Source organism: Filicampus tigris, chromosome 11 (genome assembly GCF_054856515.1).
Source record: "Filicampus tigris isolate MCC_2025a chromosome 11, RoL_Ftig_1.0, whole genome shotgun sequence".
Lineage (NCBI taxonomy): Eukaryota > Metazoa > Chordata > Actinopteri > Syngnathiformes > Syngnathidae > Filicampus > Filicampus tigris.
In genome coordinates, this window is record NC_141227.1 from 6,234,371 (window position 1) to 6,249,649 (window position 15,279).

Genomic DNA, 15,279 nt, shown 5'->3' on the forward strand with positions numbered 1-15,279 from the left:
GTTTGGGTGCGTGTGTGTACATGTGTAAAATGCAGCTATAGCATGTAGCACTAGTGCCTTGTAATTAGCCTGCTTTGAGCTGCCAGATGCTATATCTGCTACTTGGAGTGAAGTGCGTGGCTTGTGGTAGAGCAACGAGAGGGAGAGTGTGTGTTGGGTTACAATCACCATTTTCCTGTTTGTTCACAGCATACAGAATAATCATATTTGCATTATATTTGATATTTAACCTAATAATAACATATACAATCAAATGAAAGTATTTCAAGGCTACAAAGTAGAGTAACCATGCTTGACTACCAAAACCTGAAAAACCTACCGATACCCATACAAATCTTAACAGCCACTTCTAAGACCAAGTGTGGACACATCCAATGACATAATCTCATAAACCCATGTTCTAAGAAAGAGTTTCTCTAGCTTTATAATGACACGAAATGGAGGTCAAGCTGGAGAAAAGGCCATGTGTCCAGAGAAGGCCTGGTTTGTGGAAACTATGAATGGCTTTGGCAGGGCGTGGTTGCTTTGAGAACAGGGAGTTTAGTTTGTTGGTCTGAGCAGAAATAGAGTGAAAGTGGTTGCACCACCGTGACAGCCTTAACTGTCCACAATGCATCTGAATGCAGTATAATGTCTCTCTGCAGTAGAAATGTAGCTGTATGTTGTATGTAAATTACAATACTGTTGTAATTTTAGGGTTTTGGATTGACGTAGGTCTTTGTTTTATAAGAGTTCCACTGGAACGCACACCTTTATTGCATAAAATATCCGTGAATTCATTTCTAATCGCATTTTCACATGAGTTCAGTCCATTTAGTTTGTTTTTCAAACTGTAAAATGCCATCTACAAGTCAGTTGCATGCACACTTTATTATACATAGACGCAAATGTTGGGAGGGAAAAAACGAAAAAAAAAGATCCTTTCAATCAACATCTTCCCATTTTCGACCACTTATCCAGTATACCCTGAACTGATGCCTGTAGTCAATTAAAGGGTACACACTCACATTCTTCTTCAATTAACCTAGCATGCATGTGATTCAGGTACAACAAGCAAACTCCACACAGAAAGGTCCAAGACCCAAACCCAGAAACCTTTGAATGACGCTTAATTAAAACTGTACTAATTGAATACGTATAACTATTAATTTGACAAATGGGGAAAAAAAATCGGGCTGCAAACATGTCATGTCATGTCATGTCATCTTCCAAACCGCTTATCCTGTACAGGGTCGTGGGGAGGTGCTGGAGCCTATCCCAGCGGACAATGGGCGAAAGGCAGACTACACCCCGAACTGGTCGCCGGCCAGTCGCAGGGCACACACACACAGACACCGTCACTGAGCAGGAACCGATCCCACGCTGCCCGCACACAACTCAGACGTGTGTACCACTACGCCATCAGTGACCCGGGCCGGGCTGCAAACATTTTCAGAAATGTTCAGAGCCTCATTTACCATTCATTTCACTCACTTAAAAAATATATAAATAAGTTCCTGGGACTGAATGGCTTGACTGTGAAAAGACAAGTACATTTGTCAATTGCCGTGAATGAGTTAATATCACAATTAAGAAATCACTTCAACATGGTAAATGCTGTAATGCATTGACATTTTTTGAATAAGAAATTTATTGATTAAACTACTGTATTTACTTTATTTACACTGTCTTGGATCATTTTACTTTCAAGATGATGCCAGTGTGTTGGCCTTTATTTCAGAAATAGTCAATATTAATTGTCTTTGTTATGGAGTGCTTTTAGAGAAATTGTTTTGGCTTCGTTGGGAGCGCTGGAAACTTGAACAAGCTCTTGTCTTCGTTGTACTTTCATATGAGCACATGAAGCAAAATGTTTGAGGATTATCTCAATGAACACACGATGATTTTCCACTGACATTTAATCCTCTCTGAAGCCCCCGGGTTTGAGTTGAAGAAGCTTTCCCAGAGGCTTCCACCACTCAAACTGAGAATGTCAGAGGGAAAGTCAACATTTTCCTCATAACACAGGGTCTGACCTGTGAGTATACAAAAAGCGCCATTTGTACCTTTATAAATGTTACAGCTCATTGTCATTGTGCACTAATTGAAGGCACTGAATGCAACAGTGGTAAAACAAAATTGTACAAGTGTGTTTTGACTTCAGCTGAGGAAATTATTATTATTTATATATATATATATATATATATATATATATATATATATATATATAGATATAGATATAGATATAGATATAGATATATATATATATATATATATATATATATATATATATATATATATATATATATATATTGGTATCGATGGTTTTATCTTATTTTCTCATCTTGTTTTTTTTTCATTTTTTTAAATATCATTTTTAGTAAACCACATTCTTCATTGTGTTGTTTATTTATTTAATATCTATGTCTCCATGTAGTCAGCTAGGGAGCTGTGATATAGATAAAATACATATATGATTGATTGATTGATTGATTGATTGATTGATTACTATGGTCTCTCATTTTGATCAACTATAATAAACATAAAGTGTAAATCTCATTTTGGTACCATTATTATTATTAGTGGTGGTAATAGTAGGAGTTGTAGTTTTAGACGTAGTGGTATTAGTATTACTTTCACCTTTTTCGTCATGTTATCTTAAGCAGAGTGTTCGAAAGTACACACAAGTACTCAATCTTCTGTTGTGTCACAGATTCAACAACTGGAGACGCAAGTGATTGATGCAGAAAAACGAGCTTTCACCGCTCAGCAGCAGGTAAGGCAGCTAGCAGGTTAATGTTGATTTATGGAATGTGCCCTTTGTAGTTCAGCTGTGGATAACTTTAGGCGCAGTGGATGGAGGAGAAGCTGAGGACTCCAGACGGTCAGCCCGAAAACTCCGAAAAGCTTTGGTTTGAGCGCTGTCAAGAGCTCCAGGCCTTAGTGCAAGAGAAGGAAGATGTCATCACCCAGCTGGAGCAACAGCTAGAAGAGCAGGTAAAACACACACACGCACTCTGTCACCTGCACAGTGAGTAAGTAACAGCTATATGTCAGACTACAGACTGGCATGCTTTTAGAACATTTTGTATACAGTAAAAGCACACCTGCAGACAGTGTAATCATTCAAAAGCAAAAACCCAACCACATAATATCCCCCAAATTTCGCTAGCAAACAAAGCACAGCTCAAAAGAGTTTTTTTTTTTTCAAGGATTGATCCTTAATATCCTTACTGAAAATATTACATGTGGTTTCCTGTTCTCCAGCTGCATGTTTTAGAGGTATATCTTAAGAATGACTGATGTGTGTGCTTCTGTGACCTGTGCGTTGTGTGTGTATCTCTGAAACAGAAACAGTCAAGGCTTCAAGATGCCAAGACCGTGGAGGAGAAAGCAGCGAAGATCAAGGAATGGGTGATGCTAAAGTTATCAGAGGTAGCGCAAAATTAGAGAAAACACACACACACTCTCAGACACACAGATTTTAAATTGATTTAAAAACCATGAGAGAGTTTTTTTTCCTGCATGATTATTTTGTGAGTTGCTGGAGTACGACTGCCTCCACTAAAGACGTGTTTCTCCCTCAGTTTGAGGTAGAGAACGCCGCACTAAGAGAAACCAACAAACAACAGGAAGCTCAGATTGATGAGCTAAAGAAGAAAATGGATGGTCAGTATGAGATGCAAGGCTGTCTATTCATCTGTTCAAATATGCTACATTATGTATTGGTCATGTTTCAGAATTTGAGCAGAAATGTTCCGGTAGACGAGCAGTTCTGTGCAAGCCAGGTGAAGCCCACCGGGTTAGCAGCCTGACATTTGGCTGCTTCCAGGTGAGAGGAAAGAGTGCACAGGTTCTGACAGGGCCCGTTCCCTCACGCAGGAGTCTCAGCGTCGAGGAAGAAACTGAAGGCAGGATCAATGTGGGTAAGAATGCTTTATATGAAGTTCAAGGCTCGAAATAACGTTTTTTTTTCGAAAAGCAATTTTTCTCACCAATTACTTCATTTGGGTAGTAAATTAATCATTTTGAAAGTGAAGTCAACCCAAATATATTTTTTTCACCTGTTTTCTCAAGCTGAGCTATGATTGGTCGTTATCTGAGCCCTGAGCATTTGTGATGTCATTTTCAGTCGACAGAAGTGACAAAATGTCCGCCTCCTGAGACGGCTAAAAACGGGTGAATTTTGCTGCTTAACTCATATTCCACAAATGGCAACATTAATCAGAATGCCATATTTTAACTAGTGGGCCTACATAGAACATACTCTTGAAAAAAATATGTTTGAATTGACTTCCGTTTTAAAGTGGGATTTTTTTCCGGTTAATCCCAGGAATTTGAACCAAGGGTTTTACTAAACAATAAAAACTTGACAATATAACAGGGTGGTTGAATGTAGGGCTGCAACGTTGAAATATTTAAGTATTCAAGTATCCTACTAAAAATTATATGCTATGCTCGTGAAAATCGACCGAAGTTTGCAGACGGAATCGCTAACGGACGCTCCGGATTAGAGCTAAAATGGGCAAAATGAGATCGCTCTAACAAAAACGAGTTTTTAATTATTTTTTTTCCCCGTACAAAAATTATTATACGGTGTACACAATTTGAAATGATCAAAAAACGTATAAGTTGACAGGTATGTGTTCCCAGAAGTCCCACGGGTTGAAATACGGCATTCTGATTAATTTTACGTTTGTGGAATATAAATTAAGCAGCAAAATGCACTCGTTTTTAGCCATCTCCGGGAGCAGCCATTTTGTCTTCTGCCTACTGAAAATGACATTACAACTGCTCACAACGACCAATCACGGCTGACCTGTTTTCTGAATTTGAGCCGTGATTGGTCGTTGTGAGCAGTTGTGATGTCATTTTCAGTAGGCAGAAGACAAAATGGCGGCCCCCAGAGATGGCTAAGAACGAGTGGATTAACATTTATTCCACAAATGCAATATTTATCAGAATGCCCTGTTTCAACTAGTGGGCTTGCATAGAACATATTCTTGAAAAGAAATGTTTGCGTTGACTTCCGCTTTAAGACATATTCTCTTGTATACTCTGACAGACAATCGAAGTAAGCAGACGGCCTCTTCAGCCGCAGGTGCCGAAGTCCTGAGACCAGATCAAACCGGACTGCTGGTTAATCGTCTGGAGGAGAATGAGAACATAAATCCATTGGACTTTCGAGCGAGCAGGCCCGAGTCTTGTAGTGTTTCGTCAGTGCTCTCGAGTGCTGAAGGAGGAGGGTGCGAAGTCAGAGAAGGAGCTCTGGAGTTAAGTCGCGCCGGGAGCGAGGCCTACCTGACCGCGTCGGATGACAGCAGCTCTCTGTTTGACGACGACATGCAGCGAGCGGAGCGGCCCAGCTTCAACATTCTGGGGGCGTCGGATGGGCCACCCGGGGAGTGTAAAATGAAGGAGGACTGCACCTCTGAGGAGCTCAACAAACGATTCCAGTCACAAAGACTTGACTCGTCATCCTCGTCCAGCGAAATGAACACCCCGAGCCCCGTCGTCACACCGGCTCTGACTCCCAAACGACCCAACCCGCCCCAAGACCTGAGAGATACCCCTGCTTCACCCAAACAACCCAGACTGCGGACCCCGGCAGGGTTGGGTTTGACTCACGTAGCTATGGCCAAGAAACACCTGAGCCAACCAACAATCAGCACTGAGGCAACGCACGGGCAAACACGTAACGCCCTCAGCATGCTGCGCTCCTCCCGACCACAGGAGACTGACCTTGACCAAATGCAGGAGGTCGACATGGAGACAGGCAAGGATCCGTCCTTGCAGATCCGCCCCAGCTCTCGCAACAAACCCACAACGCTTTCCATACAGGCCACACCCGACCCTACTTATGGGTGTCCAGAAATAAACTCAGACAGTCACAGCTCACCTCCTACACCCCCTTTACACAGGCTCCCCTCCTGGGTAAGAATGGGATTTCTACACAAAAAGACTCTTGTTTATTCAGATCAAGATATTTCTATTTATTTGTATGGTCTCATTATAGTTCAGCAATGTTTACTAAAAGGGGAAATCAACCCAAACATATTTTTTTCAAGAATATGTTCCCAGCATGCCCACTAGTTGAAACACTTCATTCTGATTCATATTGCGTTTGTGGAATATAAATTAAGCAGCAATTTCCACCCTTTTTTAGCCATCTCAGGGGGCGGCCATTTTGCCACTTCGGTCAACTGAATATGAGATCGCAACTGCTCCAGTAACGACCAATCACGGCTCAGCTTCATAAAACAGGTCAGCCGTGATTGGTCGTTACCCGAGCCCTGAGCAGTTGTGATGTCATTTTCAGTCAACAGTGACAAAATGGCCGCCCCTAGAGATGCATTAACTCTCATTCCACAAACGCAATATTTATCAGAATGCCTTGTTTCAATTAGTGGGATTGCATAGAACATAATTTAAAAAAATATATGTTTGGGTTGACCCCCGCTTTGATGTATTCATTTATCATCAAAATGTCTCCACATCAAGGCTAGGCACAGCTCACTGGGTGAACTATACGTTCTGTTCTTTTTCATAACCATATTATAATGAGCAGCCAAGACAGATATTTGCAAAACAATTCTCTCCATTTTTTTCTCTTTCCCATCTCTGGTATCCAAAGAAAATCACAGTTAGTTATGGAATTATTCCAATTGATTAGATTTTTTTTCACTGTGCGATTATACAGTTTGTGTGTTAGACTTAGATGATTGTGCCGGTGTAACTACAGTATGCCGTGGCTGGTGTATTAACGTGTTTATAATGGATGTCTCCAAAGGAGAGTCGCATCTACGCGGTGGCGAAATCAGGAATCAGGCTGTCGGAGACATCATGCACAGATTCAACTAGCAAAGGTAAGGCAGTGAGTGTGACAGTCATGATGACAAAAGTTGGATTCTGATATTTACCTGAGAGCTTTACTCTGTTTTGTAGACCCCTCTCTGCAACCCTCCTATCCTGCCTTTGTAATATACACATCCCTCATTTATAAAAATATGACCACACCAGTTTACACTACTCTGAAGGGGGTAAGTACAACTACTGTATGTGCAAAACTCTCATTTTGTGTGTTGTTCATGCACGTGTTTAGCATATAGTATGTCTGTAATTTGTGAACACCAAAACCAAACCCCGTGTGTCTGCAGAAAGCCACTCTGCTGAGTAACAATCCATACTTAGATGAGTCATCTAGTTCTGAGGAGTCATCCAGTTCTGGAGAGGAGGATGGCTCCTTATGCAGTTCCCACACGTCCTCCAGCTCCCACAAGGACAGCAACCCTGGCAGCCCACGCTCTCTCAAAAGAGGTGCATGTCTCTTATACTGGAAGGAAATGACCTCAGCATCAGAAGCAGAAGAAAATGATCAAAAGTGAAATCGTTGGGAAATACATTCATAAAATTATATTACGTTATATCTATTTTATTTGATAAATGAATACAGTATGACACTTTAATATACAGTCAGAAGAAAAATCACACTGGTCAACAGCAAATCTTAACCAGAAATTACTTTGTGTCTTTAAATGTATTTTTGAAGAGGATTTCAAAAATGGTCGACTGGTTAGCACGTCCACCTCACAGTTCAGAGGTCGTGGGTTCGATCCCGGCCCCGGCCTCCCTGCGTGGAGTTTGCATGTTCTCCCCGGGCCAGCGTGGGTTTTCTCCGGGTACTCCAGTTTCCTCCCACATTCCAAAAACATGCTTGGTAAGTTGATTGGACTCTCTAAATTGCCCCTAGGTGTGATTGTGTGTGCGGATGTTTGTTTGTCTCTGTGTGCCCTGCGATTGGCTGGCAACCAATTCAGGGTGTCCCCCGCCTACTGCCCAAAGACAGCTGGGATAGGCTCCAGCACGCCCCGCGACCCTTGTGAGGACAAGCAGTATCGATAATGGATGGATGGATGGATTTCAAAAATGTCTTTAGTTTTAGTTTTTTAGTCATCAGGTTTTTGAGATATGTTTATTTTATCATCACCTGTCAACCCCAGGGTGTACTGAATCTTATGAAAGTTGTAATTTGGCTTTACATATCTGTATATAATCTTACACGTTACAATTTTTTATTCATCATTTTTATGAATAAGGGCGAGGGGTCGCAGCCGTAAGGGTACCCAGGTCAAGGGTGGGGGGTCGCGGCCGGACCGGTAAAAAAGGGCCAAGTGCCCAGCTCTGCACATTATGAATACAAATACGGCATTATGAATAGAAGTTTTGCAACCATTTTAGTGGTGTGTGACTGGTTGAAAATTAGAGATGAGAACACATTTTCTTCTTCTTCTTTTTCATCTTTTTATCCTCCTTTGTGTCCTTCTTTTTCTCCTTTTTCTTCTTTGTCTTTTTCTTCTTCGTCTTATAGTACCAAGGTAGAAAAGCGCTTTACAAGTGACAGCCCATTTACCATTTCTTCTTCTTCTTCTTCTACCACCCAGTGGAATAAGTGAGTAATACAATGCAGGCAAACAACACAGGGCATGTCAATTCTGAATTTTAGTGTACTGTATACAAAATGGATAGTGGATTGCAAATGGACCCCAGGCCGTATACTTGACAACACTGCTCTCAAGTCTAAATTGTCCATAGGTGTGAATGTGAGTGGATGGTTGTCTCATATGTGCTCTGCGCTGGCGACAGGTCCGAGGTGTACTCCACCTCATGCTCTTCTCGTGTTTAGTACTCATGCTGATAGGTATAAATGTGAGTGTGAATGGTTGTTTGTCAATATGAACCCTGTGACTGAATATGTTATACGACCATTTTATGTGGGTTTTATTTTTTTGTTTACAATAAACATGTCTTGTTTGGGTGTATGTTGTGAACATAACAGTAACATCAAACCACTTTTGCTTCACCTGCAGCTGTATCAATGTCTTCAATGACATCAGAGAGTGACTACGCCATCCCACCTGATGCCTATTCCACCGATACTGAGTGCTCTGAACCAGAGCAGAAACTACCCAAAACCTGCTCCTCTACTGGTGAAAACAGCAAAAATGTATGTACAGTATTTGTATTACAAACAACAACCACCAACTGTTTTAAGAACCATGGCCAAATATCGATTTTTTTCGGGGGGCATATAGTGTATTTATGTGCATTAATTTCACTTGATCGGTTTCCCATGGAAGAGTAGAAGCGTTGACTTTTCTTGCACAGTGACGTTTATAAGTGTCATTTGCAGAGATGGGCACTTTGCCCTTTTTTGCCGGTCCACCCTCTCTCCTGCGTCCGCGACCTTGGTGCCCTTCCGTCCTCGTCCCTCCATCCTTATTCATAAAAATAATCGTCCTCTGACCCCGTCCATCCTCGTCCTTTTAAAGCGCTTCCGTCCTTACACTCCGTCGCCCCTAAAAAAAAAAAAAGAAAACGAAAAAACGTCTGTGCACTCATGAACATTATTTAAAGCTCTTTAGATGGCTGATGCTAATTTCTGTATCTAGCAGAAACTAAATCCTTGTTTTGTGTTTTTGACAAACTTAGCTACTAAAGGTTAGTGTAATTCTCATTCTGAATATTGCTTGTTTTAGGAGTCGATGGAGAAATCAGGCTACCTGCTGAAAATGGTGAAGACATGGAAGAAAACCTGGAAGAGACGCTGGTTTGTCTTGAAAGATGGAGAGCTTCTATATTATAAATCCCCAGTGAGTTTGTTGCGACACATCTACACATCAGTTCCGCTTCTGCTAATAGTAGCAATAGTCAGAACAGTATTTTAAGAAGTTTCGGGATTACCCCTGTGTGTTTAGATCACTGATGTGGATCTCGGACAGTTTTGATTCCCCAGGTGAGACTAAGAAAAGGGAAAGTTTCCGTGCAGGTTGTTAAAAAAAATGTTTGGGGTTCCAAGAACCGATAAAAGCTTACTGAAGAAAGTTTCTGAGGCAAATGAGTCATATTAAGAGCTGTCAAAACCCTACAGATGATTAGTATTTGAAACTAATATTTTTTTAGCTCGCGGCGGCACGGTGGTTGACTGGTTAGCACGTCCGCCTCACAGTTCAGAGGTCATGGGTTCGATACCGGCTCCGGCCTCCCTGTGTGGAGTTTGCATGTTCTCCCCGTGCCTGCGTGGGTTTTTTCCGGGTACTCCGGTTTCCTCGCACATTCCAAAAACATGCTTGGTAAGTTGATTGCACTCTCTAAATTGCCCCTAGGTGTGATTGTGAGTGCGAATGTTTGTCTCTGTGTGCCCTGCGATTGGCTGGCAACCAATTCAGGGTGTCCCCCGCCTACTGCCTGAAGACAGCTGGGATAGGCTCCAGCACGCCCCGCGACCCTTGTGAGGATAAGCGGTATCGATAATAGATGGATGGATTGTTTTAGCTCAGGAGAGTAATTTTCCAACTTTTATTTAAATTGATGAATGTTCTGCTTCTTTGGATGGTTCAGATGGAAGAAGTTTTGGATGGTTAGTGGATGGCTATCATGTCCCAACAAGGCTGTGATGTCACCAAGGAGATTGCGTAGTGATGCTTTAACGTGGAGTGAGGTGGTAGGCCCATTTAGGAGGTCTGAATGTGCAAAAAAGGTGGAGTTTGTAAACAAAATATATTTTTTGCTGCTGCTGTGGTAATAAAGGTAATACACCTGATGATGTGGCCACCATCATTCTCTGACCTCAATCCGTCTGCAGCGTGGGTACCCTTCCGTCCGTTATTCACCTTTTTTTATAGGCCGGTCCGCCTCTGATTTTAAACAGGCTTCCGTCAGCGATTCCGACTGCTGACTGCTGAGTTTTGTCATGTGATGTATGCAAGCTGAGCCATAATTGGTCATGGATATACATATTTATTTATTTACACACACACACGCGCACACAAACGCATTCTTGCAGAGTGAGCGTTCCAGAGTTTTTAGTTACTGTTACCACAGCTTTTTAAATCTATTTCTATCAGCTGTAACTAATTGTTCTCCTCTATTTGCATGTAGATACTGTAGCTCTGTTAATGCTGCTGTGAGCTCTTATATGAAGTTATGTTTCGGCAGAGTGATGTGATCCGGAAACCTCAAGGTCAGATTGAGGTCAATGCCACCAGCAACATTGCACGAGGAGAAGGAAAACAAGTGCTCCAGGTCTCACACACACACAACAACCATAAATATGAGAATTCAACATTTTAATTTATTTCAAGTTCCTTTGCTCAGAAGCACCCTTTTTTGGCTTCCTTTTCCCTTCCTCTTTAGATAGTGACGGGGAAGAGAGTGTACTACCTGAAAGCGGACTCCCCAAATCTGCTAGAGGAATGGCTCATGGTGCTGCAGAGTGTGCTAAGAGTAAAAGCTGCAAGTCCGCTCTACACTCAGCCAGATATTCGGCCCGGCATGAAGGGACAGCTTATCAAGGTTAAATTATTTCAATACAACTTTTGCCGATAGAAGCCATGTGCAATTATTGTACATTTGCCCCCATGTTGCGTCATTATTCTCATTTACCTATTTTCATTGAAGTCACAGCAATTTTTGAAATAATAAAATTCATTTTGTCAATGGCAGGTAAAGCATGGCTACTCTAAGCGGGTTTGGTGTGCTCTGATTGGCAAAACTCTGTACTACTTTCGGAGCCAAGAGGACAAGGTACAATTTACAAAATTAATTGCCAATCATTTGGCATTTTTCAGGTTAAAACAGATGTTGTTGCATAGTTTCTTCAGAAAATGTAATTTAATGCTTTCAAAATACCTCATTTCTAATTTACCATGAAATAATGATAATCATCATAACAACTCAGAAAATAATCAAACATAAAACAGAGCCTTTAAACACGTTTAGGTTCAGAAATCATAGTAGAAAAAAACTGTGGACATTTTGATAGGTTAAGAAACATTATTATGAAATAATGATGTGCTTTACTATTTTCTTAAGTTTTATTGCAGAACAGCAGCATACAAAACAGTCATGAATAGAAATAATATTTTCTTGTTTATATTTTAGCCTTAAAGGGAAATCAACCCAAACAACAGGGGCAACAGAGAAAGAATAATGTGACTTATTCTTTATAGCAACAAGTAACCAGACTAAAGTGTGACGTGCTATTCAGGGATCCTGTTAGCGACCTTAAAGTGGAAATCAACCCAAACATTTTTTTCAAGAATATGTTCCAAGCAGGCCCACTAGTTCAAACACAACATTCCGATTAATATTGCGTTGGTGGAATATGAGTTAAGCAGCAAAATCCACCCCTTTTTAGCCATTTTAGGTGGCGGCCATTTTGTGACTTCTGTCGACTGAAAATGACATCACACATGCTCAGGGCTCAGGTAGCGATCAATCACGGCTCATCTTCAGAAAACAGGTCAGCCATGATTGGTCGTTACCCGAGCCCTGAGCAGTTGTGATGTCATTTTCAGGCGACAGAAGTGACAAAATGGCCGTCCCCGGAGATGGCTAAAAACGTGTGGATTAACTCTTATTCCACAAACGCAATATTTATCAGAATGCTTTGCTTCAACTAGTGGGCTTGCATAGAACATATTTTTGAAAAAAAACATGTTTGGGTTGACTTCCACTTTAAAAATATTATTTCAGCTAAAAATCCTATTATCCTATTGCCTATTATAAACCATAACCAAAACATAAACATTATTTTGGTAACTACTAGTGCTTTGAATTTAGGGCATAAACCTTACTTTTTGTTGTGTGCTGCTAACTGTGTTCAGCACTTTAATTACTTCCAGATTGTGTGGGCACATTATACAAATCTGACCAACACAAAAGCACTTTTTTTGGGGGGGGGGGGGTCGGAGGTGTCGATAAATTTATCTATACCACTGTCTATTTGTATTTACCGCCTTAAAAGCAGATTTCAGCCAGAAATGCTAGTGGAGTGATTGAGTGAAAAATACAAATGAGCCATTATTGAATGGACCTTTTCATTTTTGTCTCTGTTCTCAGTTTCCACTTGGTCAGATAAAGCTTTGGGACGCCCAGGTGGAGGAGGTGGACAAGTCTCGGGACTCTGACGATGGCTTGAAAGCATGTGGGGGTGGATTACAAGTAGTGTCCTATACAATCGCCATCCATCCACAGGATCAAGAACCGATTTATCTGCTCATCGAATCTCGCCATGAGAAGGTCAGTCAGTTTATTTCATGTTACACTTACAAGCGACAAAGCACTTACGAAAGGCACGCTCTTGTTTAGGATTCGTGGCTGTATCACCTGTGTGTCGCAGCAGGAGCCATGATGGGAAAAGTCGGCACTGAGTTTGAAAAACTGGTGGGGAAACTCTTTCAAGTGGATGGAGATCCAGGTAAGCGGGTGGAAGGCCTCGTTCAGACTGCCAGGCACAATTTGTTTTTGGTCATCATGTCCACAATGTATCTGTTCTGATTTTATGAAGTCTGAACTACAACCATCACATGAAATCCAATTTGATCTTAAACACTGGTCAGTTAGAGCGCTGTTGTATAGAAGCAGCTCGTCTGAGCTGGCTTGCAAATTAGTGGATAGTAGAGCTTGAATTTGATCCAAAAATCTACTTTTGCCTGCAGCCTGAAACAGGGACTGACAAGATCTGTCTGTGTATAGAGTTGATGATTTTCCAAGTTCTCTATTTGCATGAGTGCCCATGCAGTTTTCTAATATCTTGCTGCATTCATAATGTTCTATTTGTTCGACGTGTTTTCTTTAAACTTTATTACTGTATCATTTACAGACTCTCAGATTTGGATAAACCCAACATTATGTTTCAACAAGGAGGCTTTATTGTCTCCACTTACCACGCTACCTTCACAGGCCCTGCAAACAGAGGCGGTCAAACTCTTTAAGGTAAGGAAGTATGCATGCTCTTGCCTTGCTCAACATTGGGAGTCTCTGTGCTTTGGTGCCTTGCTCAAAAACACCTCTTAGAAGGCCCTGGGCAGACTATATGAATCTAGTCAGCACATAGAGGCTGAAATCTGATTGGTCAAAAAATATATATTTAACATCCATATACACCGCTGCAAGAATTGAAGCAAAAAACACTATGAAATAGGGCTGTTCGATTTTGCCTAATAAGAAAATCCTGATTATTTTCTCTCAAACCCGATTTTACGATTACGGTTTCTTTGTAAAATAAACAATAATGAAAAATGAAGTATTTTGAATTTAAATTTAATTTTTCTTTCTTTGAACTCAAAATGCCAGTCAATTTAAGTTCAATGAAGGGGATCGGCTGGCTAAAATGCAGCCTCCTACCAGCCCGACCAGAGCAGGCGTGATTCAGAATGGTTCAGTTCTATTCCAGGCAATTTCCAAGTTTCAATCCTGGGCTCCTAGCTCACTATCGACCTGGCCAATTCCGTCAGTTGAGCATGCGCTCCACTTCACTTCCTCACTCACTCGGCAGTCGGCTCAGATAGTCGGCTCCTGCAGCAAACAATCCCCCACATGTGTCACTTTCTCCTCAGCCAGCGGACAATCGCTCCCGCATTTCAGCAATTGGATTGAACGCGCTTCTCACGTGACCGCATGACAAACACGGAAGTAACCACTGGAAAAAAGAGATCTTAATACGAAGAGAAGAGTAACAGAAAGTACAAATATGAAGAGAATGTACAAACAGAACACAATACGGAAAGTACAACTGGGCTACACTTAGATACACCAAAAATAACAAAATCGTACGTGCCGATTTGAACGTTTTTAACATTGTTTTATCCAGAAAATTCGGTTACGGTTCAAAATCGCTTAATCGAGCAGCCCTATTATGAAATGAAGAGAAGAGTGTGTTGGGAACAAATTAATACCATTTCAAGCGACAAATATTAGAATTTATGTTGTAAATCACTAGTTCACTGCTCACACTGCTGTAAATTTTGTTTTCCAGAGTATGTTAATGAATCACCTAATCAATTAATCATTAATCACTTAACAAGTGTCTCTTACTTTTCTTCTCAGACTTGTCAGCTGTTCATCAATGTGGCCATCGATGCCCCGGCCATCGATTATCACGTCTCCCTGGCTCAGAGCGCTCTACAGGTGTGTCTGACGCACCCTGAGCTTCAAAACGAGTTCTTCTGCCAGCTCATCAAGCAGACCAGAAAGAGGCAGCCGCAAGGCCACCCGGGACCCTTGCAGGTGCGCATGTTCACCACCTGGTGGCAACAGTAGCCTGATTATTCAGCTAGCATAATGCATACCAACCGCCAATGAGTTCCTCCTCAAGTCACCACAAGAGGGCACTGTTTGCATCCATTCATCAATTTCTACAACTTTAATCCTCACTTGGGAGGGTGAACTGGAGCCTCTCCCTGCTGACTTTGGCTCACCAGGCAGTCGCAGAGAACATATAGGCAAACAACATAGATA

The 15,279-nt window shown here is 41.5% G+C and overlaps 1 protein-coding gene across 4 annotated transcripts in view; it reads left to right on the plus strand.

Annotated features, from left to right (window-relative positions):
• Window positions 1-15,279, plus strand: part of plekhh2 (pleckstrin homology domain containing, family H (with MyTH4 domain) member 2) — a 35,872-nt gene that overhangs the window by 8,727 nt on the left and 11,866 nt on the right. The window contains exons 3-21 of one of the 4 annotated variants that reach the window (XM_086045639.1): window positions 2,693-2,755; window positions 2,827-2,976; window positions 3,331-3,414; window positions 3,567-3,648; window positions 3,720-3,905; window positions 5,045-5,913; window positions 6,770-6,845; window positions 6,925-7,019; window positions 7,137-7,296; window positions 7,529-7,696; window positions 8,847-8,983; window positions 9,516-9,629; window positions 10,975-11,061; window positions 11,173-11,331; window positions 11,482-11,562; window positions 12,880-13,059; window positions 13,129-13,237; window positions 13,643-13,755; window positions 14,869-15,048. In XM_086045639.1, the coding sequence (XP_085901765.1) occupies window positions 2,693-2,755; window positions 2,827-2,976; window positions 3,331-3,414; window positions 3,567-3,648; window positions 3,720-3,905; window positions 5,045-5,913; window positions 6,770-6,845; window positions 6,925-7,019; window positions 7,137-7,296; window positions 7,529-7,696; window positions 8,847-8,983; window positions 9,516-9,629; window positions 10,975-11,061; window positions 11,173-11,331; window positions 11,482-11,562; window positions 12,880-13,059; window positions 13,129-13,237; window positions 13,643-13,755; window positions 14,869-15,048 (3,093 nt within the window). The remainder of the gene's footprint in view (window positions 1-2,692; window positions 2,756-2,826; window positions 2,977-3,330; window positions 3,415-3,566; window positions 3,649-3,719; window positions 3,906-5,044; window positions 5,914-6,769; window positions 6,846-6,924; window positions 7,020-7,136; window positions 7,297-7,528; window positions 7,697-8,846; window positions 8,984-9,515; window positions 9,630-10,974; window positions 11,062-11,172; window positions 11,332-11,481; window positions 11,563-12,879; window positions 13,060-13,128; window positions 13,238-13,642; window positions 13,756-14,868; window positions 15,049-15,279) is intronic. The other 3 variants (XM_086045641.1, XM_086045640.1, XM_086045642.1) reach the window with 3 other exon arrangements.